The sequence below is a fragment of the Zingiber officinale genome, chromosome 2B, assembly GCF_018446385.1.
Source record: "Zingiber officinale cultivar Zhangliang chromosome 2B, Zo_v1.1, whole genome shotgun sequence".
Taxonomy (NCBI): Eukaryota; Viridiplantae; Streptophyta; class Magnoliopsida; order Zingiberales; family Zingiberaceae; genus Zingiber; species Zingiber officinale.
This window is the reverse complement of record NC_055989.1, coordinates 16942377-16965375: the sequence shown is the minus strand read 5'-3', so window position 1 is coordinate 16965375 and position 22999 is coordinate 16942377. Positions and strand designations below refer to the sequence as shown.

Genomic DNA, 22999 nt, shown 5'->3' with positions numbered 1-22999 from the left:
GAAAAATTATAAGTACCCCGAGTGAGTTTTGATGTGATTAACCAGGTTAAGTTATATTTTATATTTTTTGACGTATTTTTTGATGCCTTGTATTTAAGTGTGCAGAGACTAAGAATATAAAAAGTTGAGCGGAAGATACATCAGACGAAAAGGATAATATGACAAACAAGTTGATGGGGTTAGTACATCCGAGGGACGAAAAGTTACGAAAGAGTACACCGGCAGACAAGAAGAATGCGCGCGACGCTTCTGAGGACGAGAAGTCAGGGAGGAAGATTGTTCGAGGAGAATGTCGAAATTGGGTTCGGATGAGCTCAACTCTAGATGATTAGAGAATCATTCAAGTGATCGGAGAAGCTACCGAATAAGTCAACACAAAGTTGACTTGTCCAGGAGCCTCAACCAAGTCCAGGCGCCCAGACTCCAGGAGCTTAGTCTAGGTTCGAGTGCTTGGACAAGCTTAGCGTCTCATCAAGTAGTTGCAGCAAGGATCAAATTTAGAGTCCATGTCAGCAAGACTCCAGGCGCTCAGATCAGTCTAGACGCCCGGACAGTGATAACTTTATTGATGAAGAGTCGTTGTAGAGTGGATTGAGACGACCATGTCCAAGTGGCCGGACTGGGTCTAGGCGTCCAGGAGTTGTCACATCAACAAATGACTAGTTCGACCAATATGCTATAAATAGAGCTTTTATCCTTAAAGTTTAAAACAACACACTGTACTTACATTTTCGAATTCATATTTTAATTCTGGTTGTTCTTAAATGTTGTAAGAAGCTACTACACCTTCAACTCTGTCGAAGAAGGAGCTTGATAGTGTGTGTTCAACTGTCTTAGATTAGCAACCTCCCCAGTTGCAAATCAAGTAATTCTTAATGTTGCTTTTTTTTTTATGTTATTAATTTTTAATTAGCGTATGCTAACTAAAGTCCAAGATCGAAAGAGGTGCTACATTCTGTTGCAGGCAATTCATCTCCTTTCTTGCCGACCTATATGAGATCTTCACTTTGGGTTGACAGACCGAATGATAGGGTCCTTGCCCTTGAAGGGTGTGAGGGTAAGTCACGGAAGGCCTGACCTAATTTTTAGTTGACCGACTGCATACTATGATATTTGTCTTTGAAGAGTGGGGGCTAAGTCCCGGAATTCCGACTAGCACTCTGGGTTGACCGACCATATGCTGGCCTGACCTCTAGGAGTAAGGATTTGATTTTTGAATGTCTGACCAACTCTAGATCCGATCGGCTGTATGTTATGCACTTTGGTATTAAGAAGTGAGGCATTGAGTTCAGAATGCTCGACCGACATTAAAAAGTGAGGAGCTAAGCTTTGTATGTTTGACCAGCTCTAAAGCCGACTGACTATATACTGAGAGAGGTTCGACTGACACTTTGGACAGACCGATTATATGCTAAGAGTCTTTGCGATGAAAAATAGAGATCTAAGCCCGATAAAAATAACTCATTCAATTATATATACTTTAACTCATATCATCATCTCATCTTAACTTTAACTATCCTATCATCTTAACTATCTATCACACCACACTATCACTCACTTTACATAATCAGACCGGGTCCCATTTGTTTTTTCAAAGAATACGAAGTGAAAATTTTGACAAAAAAATATAAGTTAAATAAAGTGTTTTTTATAATAAATAAAACAGGCGCCGCTTCTAGAGAGAGAGCGAGAAAGGGATGCTGCGAAGGCACCTCCGTTTGCCGAGTTCTTCTGAGGACGATGAAGACGCCCCACCACCCCAAACCTTGATCACTCCGAACCCTAACACTCTGTTAGAGATCTCCGACGATGATTTCTTGGACGTTCCGGATGATCTTTCACCACCAGTGGTTGAAGCCCCACCCGGCCGCGCTGGAGACTCCGCCGACGCACCCGGAGGGATGGAGGAGGAGAGGGATGGTTTTACCAGAGAAATTGATGACTTTCTCAGGAGTCTAGGATTACGGCTCCGGCCAGAATGGTTGGAGTCGTGCGCCGCAACTTTGATGGCCAGTGGATCAGATTTTTCCCGTCTGGATGTCGCCGGAAGGGCCAAAAGGTGCTTCGAACAGTTCCTTATTTCCGACATGAATACTTCCGGTGCCGGCGTCCTTCCAGAGTATGTTCACAGATTGCACAAGACCGAGCTCGAGGGCCCGTTCGTTCTTCAGGCAAGTGCTTCTTCCTCTAGGGATTGCGTTTTAGAAACAATTCCATTGCCCTAGATGCTTGGAAACTTGTTTATCTTGTCTTTCTAGAGTAATTGAATAAAACTTTTCCTTCTTTTCTTTGTGTGAAAAAATGAGGCAACAGTGGTTCACTCAAAGATGCATTACAAGAGGTTATAAGTTACATGGCCTAGTCACGAGAGCAAGTCTATCTTATTAGCCATGGTCTTTACTTTTAAGTTAAATTGGCGAATACTATTCTTGATGTCATCTAGTCACAAACTTGTTGCTAACAGGGTCTTCTGGCTAGGCCCTATTATTCGTTTTGATCATTCAACTAGTTAGTTTCTTCATCAACTTAACTCAATCTTTATCTTTATCTTTATTTTTATCTACTAGTTATTCGAGGATGAGCCTTCATGACTTGAACTTTTATCATTGTTGTTGAAAGCCATGAATGCCACATTTTTAGTATTCTTGTTTGATTTTTCTTCTTCGGACGAAGGAAGATGAAGAGGATTCATCCCATGCTGCTTTTAGAGTCTTTTTTCTCATTCTTTTCTTCTTGCTCATTGAGCAGAGGGCACTTCAACTTGTAGTGACCCTTGCTATTTCACTCAAAACTCAAAAACAACTTATAGTAGATTGGGTCTAGTTTTACCTCTAGTTTGGTTGTTTTTTTGGTTCCTTACAGATTTTCTTTATATTCATCTTACACTAATGGTTTTGCCTTTTCTACAATTGATTCATAAGTAAATCACTCTTAGCTATTTTAGAGTCATGTGTAGCTTCATGTAATATTTTGAGCTTGCCCCAATGCTCTTTTGTGCTTTTAAATGGTTTAGTTTTGGCATATTGTTTGGGTGAAAGTCCACATTGAAGAGTGGTAGTAGTTTTAGCATTTGATTGCACCTTTTTCATGTGTGCAGGGATTTGATGATGGAACTAAACTTGTCAATGGGCATCTTGAAACCTTAATAATACTTCAGCCTACCTTTTCAATATGAAAAATATGAGCCATTGAAACAGGAAGGCCTCATTGTACTAAATCCTTCTTGCATCACCATGAAAATATTCTTTCTCTAGCGGTTAGTCCTTTGGAACTAACTTGTTTTGATACCAAATGTAGGATCTAAGAGAGAAGGCTAGATGGTGGTGGGTGGGGTGAATAGCCTTCCTTAAACCTTTTATGCAACAAAGAAAGATTAACTAAAAGAAAATCACAAGCACAATGCACAAACTGAAATGATAAAAGAATATAGGGTGAACAATAGAAACTCGAAGATTTTATGTGGTTCGATAGCCCATACACCACAACATATGATATTTTGGCAAGTTACTCCACAAAATCCACTACTTTTCTCCTTCTTGGATACCCTTTTGAAAGTGGAGAAACCTCTTTTAATTGTCATTGATGCGGATAGTGTTGGGGGCATAGAAGGGATTAGGGAGAAGAGAGGGGGCATATGCGTCATTTGGGAGGTGGAGGGTGAGGGGGGTTATTTGGTAGCCGGTTCATGTGAAAAAAAGGGGAGGGTTTTTTCTTCGTGCGGTTCCGCCGCCGCCAGAAGGGAGAAGAAGAAATAGCTTCTCGGTTCATCGTCACGGCCGCCGGAGAGATCCGCCGGCGATGACCGTCTTCGGGTCACGTCCTCCCTTCTCCTTTGACATCGGTGCCTCTCGCCGCTGCCGCTAGCGCATCACGCGGCTCCGCCGCCGTCAAGCCTTGGCTCCACGCCTCGCAACCCAGCCGCCAGCCTCGTCCCCTCCTTCATCGCCGGCGAGCTGCCACCCCCTCCTCTGCTCCGGGTTAACTCCTCCGCCACCAACAGGAGCCAAAGAGAGGGGTTTCCTTCCTCCCTCTCCCTCTCGCATTCCTCGCCGGCGCTGACCCCGACGCCGGCGAGAGTCATCAACACCGTGGGCAGTCATGTATAGATCTCACCACTACCTCCGCCCTCCGAGCCGTTGTCGTCCTGCACTCCCTGTGGTGCCTTGCGCCGGCTACACTCCTCTTTGTTGGTCGTCACTTCTAGCAGCCCCAGATGGCTCTACAGCCACTGTCTTCATCATTTTCGGCGTAGATCCGATCCACTGTTGCATCTCCGGCAGTCGTCCGTGGTGTATTCGGCCATCGAGCCGTTGTGCTTTGTTCTTTGTATCACCATTGGTATTGTGAGCTGTGGCTACTAACCGGCCTATGAGCCGTGACTGTATGTTATATTCCGGCCTGCTGGCCGATGTCACATGCCGGCTGTGTCGCCGTTATATTCCGGTTGTATCTCACCTTTCGGAGCCACGCCGTATTCGGCTCCATGTCGCCATCTCCGGACCTCCTCTTCGGTCGGCTCAGATGCATCCACTATCCGGCAGAGTCGCGACGACTCGATCTGTATCCGACCAGCTCACCCATCCATCCGAGGGCGCCCCCCCGGGCCAGGGTACGTCATCCTGCTCGTTCTTCTTGCATTTGTTGCACTCTTCTATTATTATCTGGATACTCATATATCTGGGGAATTCGCCTCGAGCACCGAGGTACCAGAGGCCGGGGCAACCCGGTCGATGGATACAGGTACAGTTGACCGGAGGAGGACTCCAGACGACTCGGTCAACGTGACACGTCACACCGGCAGGTTCGTTTTCTCAGCTTCCAGACAGGATCAAAATGGCGCCGTCTGTGGGAACGCGCCTGATCTGGAACGTGAAGATGAACGACGCCGGATAGTTCTGCCATCCTCATGATCACGGTCAGTTTTTCCGTTATTTGTTCTCAGTCATATGATCTGTACTAGTCCCGAAGGCCCCCGAGCCGTTCGGCCGGGAGGTTTATATCCGAGCCACAGGCTCGAAGACGAAGGCCCCCGAGCCGTTCGGCCGGGAGGTTTATATCCGAGCCACGGGCTCGATGACGAAGGCCTGAGCTGCTCGGCCAGGAGGTTTTATCTGAGCCACCTCGGGACGAAGGCCCGAGCCGTTCGGTAGGTAGATTATATCCAAGAACCTCAGGGAGTGAAGGCCTCGGGGAGGTTTATATCGAGCTCGATGACGAAGGCCCCCGAGCCGTTCGGCCGGGAGGTTTATATCCGAGCCACGGGCTCGATGACGAAGGCCCCCGAGTCGTTCGGCCGGGAGGTTTATATCCGAGCCACGGGCTCGATGACGAAGGCCCCCGAGCCGTTCGGCCGGGAGGTTTATATCCGAGCCACGGGCTCGATGACGAAGGCCCCCGAGTCGTTCGGCCGGGAGGTTTATATCCGAGCCACGGGCTCGATGACGAAGGCCCCCGAGTCGTTCGGCCGGGAGGTTTATAGCCGAGCCACAGGCTCGAAGACGAAGGCCCCCGAGCCGATCGACCGGGAGATTTATGAGCCAAGCGCTCGATGTGAAGGCCCGAGCCGGTCGGCGGGGTATATGGTATCCGAGCCCAGCGCTCGATGTGAAGGCCCGAGCCGTTCGGCCGGGTATATGGTATCCGAGCCCAGCGCTCGATGTGAAGGCCCGAGCCGTTCGGCCGGGTATATAGTCTCACTTGAAGACCGTCTAGCCCAGACGTTAAACCGTAGAGTCGAACCGGCGACTATAAAAACCCCGGCTTGAAGACCGTCTAGCCCAGACGTTAAACCGTAGAGTCGAACCGGCGACTATAAAAATCCCGGCTTGAAGACCCCCGAGCCGATCGGCCGGGTTTGAATTATCTCTCAAGACCGTCTAGCCCAGACATTAAACCGTAGAGTCGAACCGGCGACTATAAAAACCCCGGCTTGAAGACCGTCTAGCCCAGACGTTAAACCGTAGAGTCGAACCGGCGACTATAAAAACCCCGGCTTGAAGACCGTCTAGCCCAGACGTTAAACCGTAGAGTCGAACCGGCGACTATAAAAACCCCGGCTTGAAGACCTCTGCATGAACTTGCATATCATATATCTTATCTCCCCCGTTCGGGGTTGAGCTTAGCATCTTATCTCCCCCGTTCGGGGTCGAGCGGGTATCTATGTCCCCCGTTCGGGGCTGAGCAGACTCCACTGGTCTCGGACCAGCATCGTATATTCTATCTCCCCCGTTCGGGGTAGAGTGGTAGTCACCTTCAGATATCATATCTCCCCCGTTCGGGGTTGAGCGGCCTTCACTGGTCACGGACCAGCTTGTCACGATTATCTATCTCCCCCGTTCGGGGTCGAGCATTCGTCGCGAGCATCTATCTTCGAGGTCGAGCTATCGCCGATGGTCACGGACAGGAGTATCCCCACTGGTTATGGACTAAAATATCTCTGGGCTTTGCGCCTGTTCGACTCTCGACACTCCAGCGCTGTTCGTGCATGATACGCCCTCAGCACTTTCATGAGCCGCACGCTCGGCATCTCTTCGATCGATCGACATCATTCCGGTCGTACGCGCGGCATCGTCCGCTCGGCATCTCTCCGATCGATCGACATCATTCTGGTCGTACGCGCGGCATCGTCCGCTCGACATCTCTCCGATCGATCGACATCATTCCGGTCGTACGCGCGGCATCGTCCGCTCGGCATATATTCGATCGATCGGCATCTCCGCGGTCGCACACTCAGCATCGCTTGTCCACTCGGTCTATTCATGGTCCATCGTGTCGCTCGGTCTGCTATCATGGCACTCGTCGCTTGCTTGTTGTTTTAGCACTCGATCGACGTTGTCGCTCGCACAGCTTGCTCGGCATCACACCTGACGTTGCGTCGCTCAGCGTCAGATCGATTACAGACTTGGTCGGCTCGGTATCGTTACCATCTCCTACGACACCATTATTACAGCGACCGCTCGAGGGACATTATACTATTGGTTCAGCGATTTGGCTTTGACATCGAGAGCGGTTCAGTTCTTTGCGATTGATTGTCCAGTCAGTCGGACTAACGCCTCCTTCGACTAGACTTGAAGGGGAGGCTTGTGATGCGGATAGTGTTGGGGGCATAGAAGGGATTAGGGAGAAGAGAGGGGGCATATGCGTCATTTGGGAGGTGGAGGGTTAGGGGGGTTATTTGGTAGCCGGTTCAGGTGAAAGGAAGGGAGGGTTTTTTCTTCGTGCTGTTCCGCCGCCGCCAGAGGGGAGAAGAAGAAATAGCTTCTCGGTTCATCGTCACGGCCGCCGGAGAGATCCGCCGGCGATGACCGTCTTCGGGTCACGTCCTCCCTTCTCCTTTGACATCGGTGCCTCTCGCCGCTGCCGCTAGCGCATCACGCGGCTCCGCCGCCGTCAAGCCTTGGCTCCACGCCTCGCAACCCAGCCGCCAGCCTCGTCCCCTCCTTCATCGCCGGCGAGCTGCCACCCCCTCCTCTGCTCCGGGTTAACTCCTCTGCCACCAACAGGAGCCAAAGAGAGGGGTTTCCTTCCTCCCTCTCCCTCTCGCATTCCTCGCCGGCGCTGACCCCGACGCCGGCGAGAGTCATCAACACCGTGGGCAGTCATGTATAGATCTCACCACTACCTCCGCCCTCCGAGCCGTTGTCGCCCTGCACTCCCTGTGGTGCCTTGCGCCGGCTACACTCCTCTTTGTTGGTCGTCACTTCTAGCAGCCCTAGATGGCTCTACAGCCACTGTCTTCATCATTTTCGGCGTAGATCCGATCCACTGTTGCATCTCCGGCAGTCGTCCGTGGTGTATTCGGCCATCGAGCCGTTGTGCTTTGTTCTTTGTATCACCATTGGTATTGTGAGCTGTGGCTACTAACCGGCCTATGAGCCGTGACTGTATGTTATATTCCGGCCTGCTGGCCGATGTCACATGCCGGCTGTGTCGCCGTTATATTCCGGTTGTATCTCACCTTTCGGAGCCACGCCGTATTCGGCTCCATGTCGCCATCTCCGGACCTCCTCTTCGGTCGGCTCAGATGCATCCACTATCCGGCAGAGTCGCGACGACTCGATCTGTATCCGACCAGCTCACCCATCCATCCGAGGGCGCCCCCCCGGGCCAGGGTACGTCATCCTGCTCGTTCTTCTTGCATTTGTTGCACTCTTCTATTATTATCTGGATACTCATATATCTGGGGAATTCGCCTCGAGCACCGAGGTACCAGAGGCCGGGGCAACCCGGTCGATGGATACAGGTACAGTTGACCGGAGGAGGACTCCAGACGACTCGGTCAACGTAGCGGACAGATCATCCACCGGGTCATGGGGATGCGGTCAACCTTCCAGACACGTCACACCGGCAGGTTCGTTTTCTCAGCTTCCAGACAGGATCAGTCATCTTTACAAGTAAAGCATTTAGAACAAATGGAGATTACAAATGGAATAAGAGAGTCAGAGACTTGAGAAAATGGCAGAGTAACAATGCTTTTGAAGTGTTGTAAAAACATAGCCTACAACCCTATATTTATAATCTCCACCCAAGTCCTCAAGCTGCCTCCAAACTATGTTGTTATGTTCTGGATCAGTTGACTGGTCTTTGCCGCACTTGGCCACGCAACTGTGTCCTGTCTTTTGCCATTAGTCGACTACTCTTTAGTGAAACTTCTGTCCACTGTTGTAATAGCTAACCATTTCGTTGTAATTGTTCAACTGCAATTCAAGTTCCCTTTATTGACTTCACGGCAAATTAATTATTCTATTACAACAATCAATTGCTTCTTCAGTCGACTTAAGCTACTGTCAGTTCAACTGGTACATAGTCTTAGTCGACTACCACATAGGTAGAGGTGAACAATAAGCTTTCATTTACCTTAAATCAATTAATTAGTCAACTTAGGTATTATTCGACTGAAAAACATACTCCAATCGATTGGAGTACTAACTAAGCCACTTTGAGCGTGGGAGAGAGAAAAAATAGGGAATTGAATATAATTCCTAACCTCTTAAAATACTATTGTTCTAATTAAAGATGATTGAGCTGGACTATCCTATATATAAAAATTTGGTTCAATTTTAAATAGGCCAAAATAAATTTGAATCAAGTCAGGTTCAAATACCACTTGATCCTAGTCACTATGTCTACTTAATATATTCCACCTATACCACTTGATCCTAATCACTATGTCTACTTAACCAACTTCAACTCAATTCTAAAAATTTTAAAAATAATTTAACTTGAAAAGATTTAAATAGGATGAAATTGATTTTTTTTTTGTGTGTTATAACTTTTGTGATGCTAGAAGAGTCCAAGAGAGATTATGAGTAAGCTTTGATCAGATTATGTCAAGCTTATTGTCCTCCTTTGTGTCTTTCTCTTAGCTTTTGTTCGAGTGTCAATAAACACTTAGGTTCGACATAACACTTTGATTAAATGAAAAATTATTTGTTTAAGTTAAAAAATAATTTATTTACTTATCTTCACAATTTGTTTTACCAATTTCATTGGATTATTATTGAAAAAAGATGATGATTGCAATAGGCGCACACAAATCATTTTAGATTATTTTTTTTCAAAAATATCAAGATCAATTCTATGTAGATCAATTTGAAGGAATACAAAATGTTCAAATTCTAATTTGATTTTATTAAAAAGTCTTGAATCTAAAATTTTAGAAATTTGATTGAATCAAGTCATATTTTTAAAATTTTTTTACTTATAAAATTAAATAAATTAAATAAAAAAATTTAAAATCCAATTTAAATCTAAAATAAATATTCAGATATCAAAAATTGAAAAATATTATATCACATTAGTTTATATCCACTCTAATAATTGTACTTAAGGGGAAGAAACAAAAAAACAACAACAATCAAGCCTTTATCCCACTAAGTGGAATGAGTTATGTGGAAGAAACAAAACTAAATTAAAATCAAATGAATTATTTCACAACATCTGAGAGTTATTTAGATCTTATACAAGAAACAAAGCAACATTTAATGATCTTTAAATCAAATGCTCAGGAACAAATTTCATTACATAAATGTGTAGGCTCATCTCAAAGAAAATTACATCCTCAACAATGAAAGACTCTCGGGTGTTCAAATCTGAAGTTTTTTCATTGTTGTAGAGCACAATTGAAGGATTCATTTTCTTTCTGTTCATCCTAACGTTCTACCTACAAAAGTTGAATACATTATAAATTAAATCATTATGAAACTGAAAAGTTAACAGTTCACGGGTGACTAAAGCTAAAATTAATTCGTTGCTAACACATTTAAGTCTTTATGTGATCAAATTAATCAACAATTATAAATAGAACAAACATGTTATTAATTATTAACAATCCAATTAATTATTTAGTAAAACATAATTACAATAAAAAGTTAATTAATTAATCATGTTATTATTAATAATTCAATTAAATAAATATCAAAATGGTACCATCACAACACAAATTGTATTGTTTCAATTAGAAATCAAAATTCTGGCACAATTCAGATTTTAAACCTTGGATGAAAGGTTGATCTGAAATCTACGTTATTTTTTCCTTTTGTGTTGTAATACGAATTCAATTTGGTGAATTTGTTAAGGTGTTAGGGAATGATGCATAATGATTTTCATATTGTGTCTGTACTTTTCTCTTTACCGAGCATTCTTTATTAGTTATGTTGTCTTATAGTCTAAAATAGGATGATATAGCAGAAGGGAAAACATTTCCACTTGGTTTAGACTTTCCCAGAACAACTTCTGGAATAGTGATAAGAGGTTGCAAATCTTTGGCTGAAAGTTTCAAATTTATATTTACTTTGCTTTCACAGGGTATATAATAGAATTCAATTGGTCACCTGCAAATTGACTTTAATCTATTATTCAGTGTGATGCTATTGCAGTTTTATATTGCTGAACCTTGTCCTATGAAGGCTTTGCAAGTAAGCGGGTCTGCACATTTTGACATTGGTTAAGGTTTTAGTTGACATGTATCAATAGGTGTCTAACTTGATCACTTACATGGAAGTAATTAAATTATAAAAAATCAAAGTACATATATATATATATATATATATATACTTTGATTTTTTTTTTATATATATATAGTAATATTTTACTTTCATGGCAAAGTAGTCCATGCATGTTTGAAAATACATTCGCCATTCACTTAACACTAGATTTTCCCTCTATGAATTCCAGATTGATGAAATTGTTAACATCTCTGCCCCCATTCGAGAAAGATATCATGAAGTACCAGTTGGATATAAGAGATGTCTAAAATTGTCAATGACAGATGGTGTGCAACGCGTATTTGGCATGGAATACAGACCCATTAAAGAGCTTGAGGTTCTTGCTTCTTCTGGTCTGAAGGTATGCTATTAGCTTCTGTAGCCTTTTTTTTGAACATTGCCTTGTCTAATCTCAGTGAGCCTCAGTTCATTTTACATATTGATCTTTTTGTGAAACTTTGTATTCTCCATTACTATTCTTATCTCTCAACTATTTGAAAAATGTCTACTTTTTCTATTGTTTACGGAAACATTTATTGTGAACTATCTTTTAATCATTCTTGTCTTGTTCCTTTTTGCTAAGCCTCCAAGAGATCTATCATACTTGAGGAAGATAGTTTTAGTGTGTGGGTTATAAATACTTCAATTATGATCTTTTTGATGTGGGATTCATTACCTGAAAACATTGCCATCAACTCAAGAGGTGGAAGATAGTTTAATTTGTGGGTTATAAATACTTCAATTATTGGGGACGGTGAAGCTGTCACCTTAGCGGCCCCTCTAGGGCGGCCCCACACACTTTGGAAGGGATAAATCATGGGGGATATTTGCCTTAGTGCAATAGTCCTTTGCATGGGGAAGGTTAGACACCTAACGATGCATTTTCACACCCATTCGGAATTGACCCCAAGACTTATTGAGGCAAACACTTATGCAAGTACAGACTGCGCCAACCTGTGGGGGCATAAGTACTTCAATTATGATTGTTATGACATGGGATTAGTTACCTGAAATCATAGCCATCAACTTAAGAGGTGGAATTTGAATATGTTATACATTTGCTTATTTAGTGAAAATATTACCATTTTGGCTCAGCCCAGTCATGCTCTTTATGTAGTGGTGTGATGAACATTTTGGAAAATGCATTAACATAATGATGACAAGGAAGCTAGATGTCAATACTTGAATGATTATAAGTATTAATAACAAATAAGTATTAATGGATAAATACTTATATAAGTAATGATCGACCAAGTAATTATTGTAATGAAAAGGTTAAATCATTTAATTGATTAACGTTAGAATAATAATATTATTAATTATATTAATTATTCAGCAAATAACATTCAATTATCAATAATCTAGTTTATATTATTTATAAATAATTAAAAGGGCATTCCGGTGCTCGAATCTCTTGCCAATGTGGGTCTCGGGGAAGAGTTTATTGTACGTAGTCTTACCTTGCTTTGCAAGAGACTATTTTTGAGTGGGATAAGACTTGGTTGTTGTTGTATATTTTTTTATAAATAATATAGACTATCATAATACAAAAGTTATATTATTTGCTTGATTAATATTGATAATAAGATTGTTATTAATTATAAATTTTTTTCTGAATTATTTTAGAGTATTGTTATTATTTTTATGATCTTATTCACAATAGTTTGTAATAATGAAAAAAATATACACAGATTATATGGTTTATGCGCCGTGCCGAGGTTTCAGTCCTAGACTGAAATGATATAGTTTTGGTATCATGCCATGCTGATACGGATTCAGTATTTTTTTAATTATATATAGTAATTATTAGATAAATATGTTTATTGTGTATAATTTAAAAATAAATTGTATATTGATTTTATATAAGTTCTCCATTATTGAACAACTTAATATTGTTAGAAAAAATAATTAAATATAGTTTCTTTAAAAAAAATTAAAAATTGATGGCGTAAATCAGATGGAACTTGGAAGTATTGGTTCTCCAACGCCTAGATTAAATAATCATAATTATATAAATTAATACAAAGATGCTATTTTATATATAATAATTATATAAATTAACTATTTATTCATTTAATTAATTATTAATTTAAATAATATATGTTTAAAATAATAAAAAAATATCAGAATATCAATTAAGCATTAAAACAATAAAAAAATAAAATAGAAAAATTATCAGATATAAATATGATTTATTAGAATTTTTAAATAAAATTTAAAATAGTAAAAAAAATTTAGAGTATCAATTAATAAAATTTATTATTATTAATTTTTAAATTTTAAATAAATTTTTTATATATTTGATTGGGATAATTTAATTAAGGTTTATAAAAGTCTCTTGGAAATATCACACTTGAGTCGAGAATTGTTTAAATTAATTAAATATAATTTAAATTATTTTTTGAAAGAACAATAGCATCGCGCGTTGCGGGACACTGCTGGCGCCGTCGGAGGCATTCTGCGATGCCTCCGGGACACTTCCGACCCATCTTCTATCGCGCAATACGCATGCGCTTGACACACGTGATGACAAGCAAAATTGTCATGCGTATGATGTCAGTTTTATTCCCGCCCGGTAAAAACCGTTCGTGTCTCCCGACACGGAAAGGTATTTCAATCACTAGCTATATGTATTGATATTTGATGACATACTTCATCCTGATATACTAATTAATTTTGCAATAATATCATATTATTTAAAAAGATATTTATATATTGTTTGATAATGTTAGACCAATAAATAATAATGATAATCGTTTTTCAATTTATTTTATTATTGTTAGTTTTGTGGAAAAAGTTGATTTCTCTTGTACACCATTCATAATTGGAATACACAAGTGTTTATATACAAAATTACAATATATAAAATAGGAAATCTTCTACAATAATATCATATTATTTTAAAAGATATTTATATATTCTTTGATAATGTAAGACCAATAAATAATAATGATAATCATTTTTTAATTTTTTTATTATTGTTAGTTTTGTGGAAAAAGTTGATTTCTCTTCTGCACCCTTCAGAATAGGAACATACAAGTGTTTATATACAAAATTACAATATATAAAATAGGAAATCAGGAGTGAGAATAGGGAATTAACTTATTCCTAAATACAGGATATCTTTCTAGCTAAACCCCTTAATTTAAGGGATTTCCTATTTTGTTTATTTCCTACCATGCACATTGTTGTTTACAACTCGATAGCCCCCCTCAAGTTGAGGAATAGATGTTTTCTATTCCAGTTTGATTATAAGATCATGAAATGGAATCTTGAACTGTTTTGTTAACATATTAGCCAATTGTAATTTCGAAGGGACATATGACATATACACTAATCCTTCCTCTAATTTTTCCTTGATGAAATGTCTATCAATTTCAATTTGCTTAGTCTTATCATGTTGAATAAGATTATTAGCAATATTGATAACTCACTTATTGTCACACTAGAATTTCATGGGACATTCCCATTTGATTTTCAAATCATTCAAAATAATCTTTAACCAGACTAGTTTACATAATTCTAGACTAGTTTACATAATTCTAGACTAGTTTACATAATTCTTGAGCAATAACCCTAAATTCTAATTATGCAGATGTATTTTGCTTTTCGCTCCTTCATGTCAGCAGATTACTACTAAAGAAAGTACAATATCTATAGTTGATCTTCTATCCACTAGAGAACCTGTATAGTCTACATCTGTGTAACCTTCTAAATTTAGCGTCTCATTTTTCTTGAACAAGATTCCATTTCTCGGAGTGCTTTTCAAGTAATGTAATAAGCAGCTTGATGGTGAAATTCTTTTGGATCATACATGAATTCGTTTATTACACTCACAACATATGCTATGTTTAGCCGAGTGGGAACAAGGTATATGACTACCAACCAACCTCTTATACATCCTTTTGTCAACGATAATTTCTGATACATCTTATGATTTGGATCTATTGGATTAGAAATTGGGTTACACTCAATCATCTCTGTTTTAGCTAACAGATCGGTCACATACTTCTGCTAGTAGAGTATGGTATCTCATTACCAAGGAAGTACTTCAGTTTGCTTAATTCCTTTATTTCAAACTCCACTAATTTCTGCTTTAGATCATGTTTTTCCTTTTCATCATTTCTGGTTACAATGATATCATTTACATAGACTAGAAGAGCCGTCACCTTCCTTGCCTTGCAACTGAGTGCTTAATGAAGAGAGAGTATGGTCCCCTTGGCTTTGTTTAACCCAAACTTCTTCATGGCTTTTGCAAATCTTCCGAACCATGCTTTAGGAGATTGTTTTAGACCATAAAGAGTCTTTCTCAATTTACATAATCTGTTACCAATATCCTGGTGGGATGTGCATATAAATTTCTGCATCTAAATGAACATTTTTTACGATCCTAATATGTCATATCAACAATATGCAATGTTGCAGAAAGCGACGGGCGCTCGACTGATGCCTAGCGCCTAGAGCGCCTAGGCGTTGTCTAGGCGGCGCCTAGGCATTATCTAGGCGCTCTGAACATCAAATTGGCACAATGACAAGTAGTAGAAAACAGTAAATACCAAATGAATATCAAGTAAGTAAATACCAAAATAAACATCAAGTAGCCTAAGCCCAATAGCAAATAGTATTCAAAGTTCAAACTTTAAAGTTAAAAAAAACATGGAAACAAGCTTAGTAGTCTAGTACATAACACAATAGCAACTAGGATATAAAATCCACATATCACTTTATCTAAACTCCAAAGATAACATCAGTACAAACTATAAATCCTTAGGTAATTGCTCTCTTTCTCCATATTCTTCTATGACACGCTCTTTGTCTAATTCAAAATCAAACTCATCCACATTTGTCACGCCCCAGAGGAGCCCTGCCCAGATGAAAATCCGATAGCATCTCCTTTGTATCGGTGACAATCTGAAACATAAATACATTGCCATATGGCTACTCACAAACAACATCAGCCCACACGTCTGGATAAAAACAACCACGCAGTTTATAAGCAGCCAACACGACTGGAAGTAAACACAACCACGTAGTTAATTGACATCCTACACGGCTGAAACATCACACAACGAAAATCACAAAATAACGAACATGAAACGAACAAAAACAACTAACTGCGAGCCGATCCGACCCAACTTGACACGAAAACATCAAACCAAATACAAGAAAACACAAAGCTAAATTCCATACAAAGATACATATACATGAATAAGTCCAAAACCAATAAAGCGAACGGAAGCAAGAACGGAAGAAGTCGCTCGATGTGACATGAGACTGGCGGACAGGATCTCCAGGCGGCTTTAACTTGAAATAGGAATAAATCAACGGAGTGAGTTCAAGAACTCAGCGGGTATCGATCAGACATGCATAGTAAGATATAACTATCAGTAATAATCATGCAGTACAGTCTCCTGAACAATAACAGGTAATGCAAAACTGAACAACAGAAGAAATTGTGCTCACAAGGACTTCCTATCCGAACATAAAGGTGTGAACCATACCAACAGGTGCAGGGTCGTCAGACCAAATACATAATGTCTCCTGTATGCATGTCAATCATATGCAACCACCAAAATGCAGCATCCAAAATGCAGCAATCACAAGCAATAAATACAATCCATGCATATGATGCAAATGACATAGTCACCCCTGACGTCAGTCAGCCACCTCACACGCGATGGTGAGGTCGAGTGGGTAGGGCTATGACGGCTGTGCACTCTGCCATCATTATTCCTGAGTGACCTAGTGGACAGGATGCTGTCGGAGTGCACCTATCCTTTTACTCCAAACATAGTGGGGGAGCCTAAGCTCTCATCTCCCTGTATCATAGTCAAGAGGAGGGATCCCTGCCCGCTATCACGCTGCAGTCACACTACCTATGAGCGTACCAGCGGATCCCTGACAGAGCAAACTGCACACACCTTGCCTGATATACCACTAACTCATGAGTGGTTGTGTGTGCAGATGTAACTGGCGATGTGCTCAACTATAAAGGAGCCGACAATCGCTCAGCATGTAATTATGCAAAATGGTGCATGACACTAAAGCATGTAACTCCTGAAAATATCAACCTCCATATAATATGTACCAAAAGGAAAACCGAGTCCATAATAAGGATCTAGGTATACATGTCAGGTAATAAATCTAGGTACACATGCCAGATAGTAAAACTAGGTACACATGCTAGATAATAAATCTAGGTACACATGCCAGATAGTAAAACTAGGTATACATGTCAGATAATAAATCTAGGTACACATGCCACGTATATCTAGTAGCTAGGCCTATACTCGGTAATGCATTGTATGCCACTACTTATATAAACATAAGTACATATGACAAGAATCAAGAGGCATAAACATAAATGCATAACAGATAACAATATGGGCATACTACGGGTATCAAGTAGTGACATACCAAGCAAATATAAATATAACCATTACTACTGGCTATAACCTATTACGCATATCAGAATGACAATATCAAAAGAGATAAGTCAAAGGTACCCGCCATTATCTGTTGATCGTACTAAGCAATCCCACGTTGAGATGCTCGTCTCGAATCAAAGTCCTGCATCAACATATGTACGGTTTCAGCTAATTCAAAGTACATCAATTAGCTAAATCCAAAAATCCAATCCTAATTTAATTAGGTAACCATATTTAAATCCACCTAACGATCCAAATCTAATTAGATGATAAGTTCATCTTTAATCCACCAACCAATTCCTTAATTCTTACCAATCAATTACTAATCAAATCTTATCATAAATCCTTTTAAATCCACTAATCAATAATTAAATCCATAATCAAACACAATATCCCTAAGCATTCCATACTTGATTCAGATTAAGCTAAAAATGAATCAATTCAACAACTCACTAATTCTAGTGTGCTTTACTGTTGACTTGTGGCCGGAACAATCACGGCTAGAAAACTGGCCATAGCTCAATGAAATCGTTGCCCCTTCAAATTAAGCACCACAATCCACAATCAATACATCAACAACTGAGAATTAAACCCAAATCTTAATTCACAACCTTTAACTAAACATCTTACCCTTAATCGATCCCTAATTTTTGGTTGGATCAATCACAGTTGCACTCTGCTGGCCAGAACAGTGCTATTTGGAGGATTTTGCCCAATAACCAATCCATTACAACTCAATCAAACGATCCTGTGAACGAACATGAAATTATCTAAACCAACCAAATCCTGCTAATCTGAAACCAAACACGTCTTACTTGAATTCCAACTCGTAGCTTCCTCTCTAGCGAAATCTGATTGCTGCTGTGGTGATGAACTAGGGCAGAGGAGAATGGCGACGACATTATGGCATGGCTCGATGGCAATCGGAGAAGAAGGATGGTCAATCTGTCCCACTCGAAGGATAGGGATGACAATTTTCCATGCGGGTTTGGGGCCCCGCGGGGAAAACCCGAAATGGGGATGGGGATCCCCTATTTTTCGGGGATGGGGCGGGTTCGGGGCGGGTATGGGAATACTATCCCCATTCCTATACTCGTCCTGAACCCGCCCCGAATATTATTATTATTAATATTAATAAATAATAATATGATTTTTTTAAAAAAATATTAATAATAGTGTTAATATTAATATTAAATTTTTTGAAAATATTATTATTAATAATATTATTAATATTGATATTAATATTAATATTATCATTAATAATTATTATTAAATAATAATAATAATATAAATTAAATTTGGGAATGAGGCGGGGATGGGGCGGGGATGGGGATTTGATCCCCGTGGGTTCGGGTTCTGGGATCCCTGAACCCGAAAAAATGAGAACGGGGCGGGGATGGGAATGACAAACCCGCCCCCGCCCCCGCCCTGCCCCATTGCCATCCCTATCGAAGGATCGATAGTAGATCCATGCCGGCAAGGAAGAGGAAAATGAATCCAGTGGAGAGGAGAAGGTGATGGACCTCCCTAATGGAAACCACCTCTGCCTTGCTCAGATCCGCGAGCGAGAGGGAGAGTTTGTCCTAATTCCCTTCGTCGACTCCTCCCTCTCGGCGATGGCAACACCCGGCAACAACTGTTTCTGCGACGATCGAGTGGAGGAAGGTGCGGTGATGGCAAATCAGGGCGTTGCAGTAACGCGAGAGGAAGAAAAGCTCGCCACTGGCTGGCTTCATGATGTGCTCCGATCGTCGGTGTTGGAGAGGCCAGCGTCGCCAATCAGGTGGCGGCGACAAGGGATGGGGAGAAGAGGAGAAGCGTCGGCGCGATGAAGAATCGGGAGGTCGGCGGGTGGGAGGAAGTTAGGGCATGGGCGGCGGGTGAGAAGAAGTTAGGGCATGGGCGGCGATGAGGAGAAGATCGGGAGAGGCGGTAGAGAAGGGGGAAATCGGCGAAGCTTGGATCAGAAAGAATGAAGAGGAGACGGAAGAGGAATGAGGGAATAAAGGAAAACCTAGGTTTTCCCTTTTATACTTTAGATTTAATCAATTAAACCTTAAGTTTATTCCTTAATCAACTCCCACTTAAGTGGGTACTCCAAATAGGATTCCTCTAAGCCCAATAAACTCATCCCTGTAAAATACGGCATACGAGCTCCGAAAAATTTTCAAAAAATTTCTAAAAATTCCATTAAGGTTATTCGTCTATTAAACCTTATTATTATTTTGTTACGGTATTTTACAACATTTACTTCCTCCTCTCTCTCAGATTGAAAGTCATCCTCATCAAGTTCTCTAAGTCTACTACTTCTTCTAGGCCTAAGCGCTTCATCTGTTCCTACAGCATCACTAACAACTTTCCAAGTCATGCCCGTGTCCGGTTCAACCTCATCATCAACCCCATTGACAATCCAATCTTGTGCAGAACTTGCATCACTTGCTAAAAGCACTTTAATTTTCCTCTCTTTCTCCCTATTTTCCTTGTTCATCAATTTTGCATTGAATTGAACAAAGACTAGATTATTTAATCGATGCGTATCTAGTCTATTCATTTTCTTTGTATATACCTACAAATACAATTGATATTTATGAGAACATAACGAACTATCAATCTATTAGTATTAAAAAATAGTTTACGACTTTAAGCTACTAACCCCTTCAAATGTACTTTAATTAAAATTGTTATATTAAAATAAAAAAAAAAATTATAAATATAAATAGTTTTATATGGATTATATCAGTGATATAATTTTTTTTTTATAAATTATATATAATTTCTACTTAATATATAAATTATAATTATTTATTTTATAATTTAATAATTAATTAAATAAACTATTAATTAACTAATATAATTATAATATAAAAATTTATATTTTTATTTAAAACAAAAAAAAATCACCTAGATTGAACAGATTGACCGCTTATCGAATAGGCCATCTATTCAGCGCTTAGGACTGCACATAAACAGTACCGCCTACTTTGGCTGAATAGATGGTTTTCGGTTCGGCTAGGGGCTGCCTAGCGCCTAGGCGGTCGCCTAGGTCGAACTTTGCAACATTGACAATAGGAAAACTCATTGAAACATCTTTAATGGTTAAAGCTCTAAATGAGCTTTGTTGTGATCCAATTCATAGCATGAGTTGCATGACTCCATGCATATTACATTAATTTTGAGACAAAAGAATAAGTTTGAGTTTTCATTACTTCTCTTAAACTACGAACCTCAAACCCCACCTTTACAATGGTTCAAGGTTTTTTATTTATTTTTTTTGATTTTACAAACCTCTCATGACTCTTCCATTAGAGATGCCCTAAGTTTGAGTATTTCCTTTTGCCACCAACCTAGCTTTATATCTCTCAAGGGATCCATTTGCGTTGTATTTTATTGTGAAAATCCACTTACAAGCAACGATGTTATTTCCCTTTGGTTTATCAACAACCTCCCATGTCTTATTCTTTTCTAATGCATCCATTTTCTCTCTCATGACATCCCTCCATTCCCTTTGTTGACAATGCTTTAGAAACAATGTTAGGAACAATCATGGTATTTAGACTCGCAATGAATTTTTCGTGGGCTGGTGATAGATGTTTAAGAGAAACATAGTGCGATAGAGGTCAGAGAGAGTGTTTGGTTCATTCTCTAGTACTTTTTCAAACAACAATGGGAAGGTTAAGGCTGTTTGTTAGGTTAATGGATGATTCAGTAGATTGTAAAGATGAGTTAGATCTTACCCTGATCCCAGTATCAGGGTCGGAGGTTTGCGGGTGAGGTTCTTGAATTTGTATCACTTCTGGAGCAGCCTTTCTCCTTGAATACACTTGAGGAATCCTTGGAGTATCACGAGGGACACCGGATGGAAAGGAAGATGGAGGTGACTCACTAGATGGAATAGGAATATAATGTGATTCGGTATGGATTTGAGTAGGAGGAAGATCAAGAGCGTTAATGGGTTTAAATGACTCACAAGTGCTTTCTTTTGTCATTAAAATCTCCCCTTGAGGATAGGACTTGAAGGACAATGGATTATATTCAAAGAAGGAAATGTAAAACTTTTGAGATGAAGGGTGATAACACTTTTACGCACCTTTTTTGAGTGGATGAGTATCCAAGAAAGACATATTTGATGGCACGAGGGTCTAGTTTACCTCGTAGTAGACCGTGGATATGGATAAAGACAGTGCACTAAAAAATCCTAGGAGTAACCCCATTTGTGATTCGGAAATGAGTATAGAAATTGTCGAGAAGTTGCATGGGATTCTTGTTGTCTAAGACACATGAGGGAAACTTGTTTATCATGTATGTGACATTAAGGACAACCTCTCCCCAATAGGATTTACGAACAAACATGAGTAGTGTTGAGTAAATGTCCATTTTCCTTTCTGCTATTCTTTCTATTGGGGTGTATGAACACAAGACGAGTCATAAATAATCCCTAGGATTGGAAATATGGGGATAAGATTTGGTTAAAGTAATTTCTTGCATTGTCGGCCCTAAAGCTTTTGATTTTCACTCCAAATTGTTTTTGAATCAATAACAACAACCACCAAGCCTTTTCCCACTAGGTGGGGTCGGCTGTATGAATCCTTTTACGCCATTGAGCTCTATCTTCTATTATATCATCATCTATATTTAAATAAATTTTATCTTGTTTTTATTGTTGCTAACCAAGTCTATTTTGGTCTTCCTCTTCCTCGTTTGATATGCATGTTTATCATAGTTTCACATCGCCTAATTGGAGCATTTATTGGTCGTTTTACATGTCGATTTGATATGCATGTTTTTGAATCACTAAGTGGAAATTAGGAATAACAATGTTGACATCATATTTTTGTTTGACGAGAAACAATCATGTAACCCGAGTGTAATCATCAATTAAGGAGACAAATCATCAAGCCCCAGAAACATTGGGAATATTAGAAGGACCCCATCTGTCATTATGAATCAAATGAAAGGGAATAGAGCTTCTTTTATTGCCACGAGAATATTTTGCCAATTTGCAAACATCACACTGAAACTCAAAAACATCCAATCCTTGAAAAAAAGAGGAAACATGACTTTTAAAATCCTAAAAGAGGGATGACCAAAGCATTTGTGATACAACCAAATATTGTCTTTATTGGAAGAACGGTGAGAAGACAAAGACAAATTATTCCTAATCTTCTTATTTGATTCAAAGTAGTAAAGACCGCTATGTTCCTTAGCAAGTCCAATCCTCCTTCCTAGTCCTTATCCTAGAAAACACAATAAGAAGGGGGAAAATTGGCATGATAGTGAAGTTCAATAATTAATTTTTGAATGGAAACAAGGCACAATTTTGGTACATGGACATTTTCAGGATAATGCTAGGGATAAGGTGAACATCTCCAAAATCAGCAACAGCTAAAGATCCATTAACTAATACAATTTTGTTGTTACTTGGGTTATGGTTATAAGTGTGGAAAAATTAAGAATTGGGAGTCATGTGGTTTGCGAAGTCTATTATTCATGAATTATTAAAGAAATTGTTTGAGGTATTTATGCAAAAAAGGAGTGAAGGGATCCTTGAGAGAGTCAAAGAGCATGCGTTAGGTTTATAAGAGAATC

The 22999-nt window shown here is 40.0% G+C and overlaps 1 protein-coding gene across 4 annotated transcripts in view; it reads left to right on the top strand.

Annotated features, from left to right (window-relative positions):
• Window positions 1–1661: 1661 nt before the first annotated feature.
• LOC122045418 (recQ-mediated genome instability protein 1-like) overlaps window positions 1662–22999 on the top strand; it is a 58770-nt gene continuing 37432 nt past the window's right edge. For all 4 annotated transcript variants that reach the window (XM_042605641.1, XM_042605640.1, XM_042605639.1 and 1 more), the window contains exons 1-2: window positions 1662–2171; window positions 11176–11346. In XM_042605641.1, coding sequence (XP_042461575.1) covers window positions 1698–2171; window positions 11176–11346 — 645 coding nt within the window. In that variant the 5' untranslated portion in view covers window positions 1662–1697. The remainder of the gene's footprint in view (window positions 2172–11175; window positions 11347–22999) is intronic.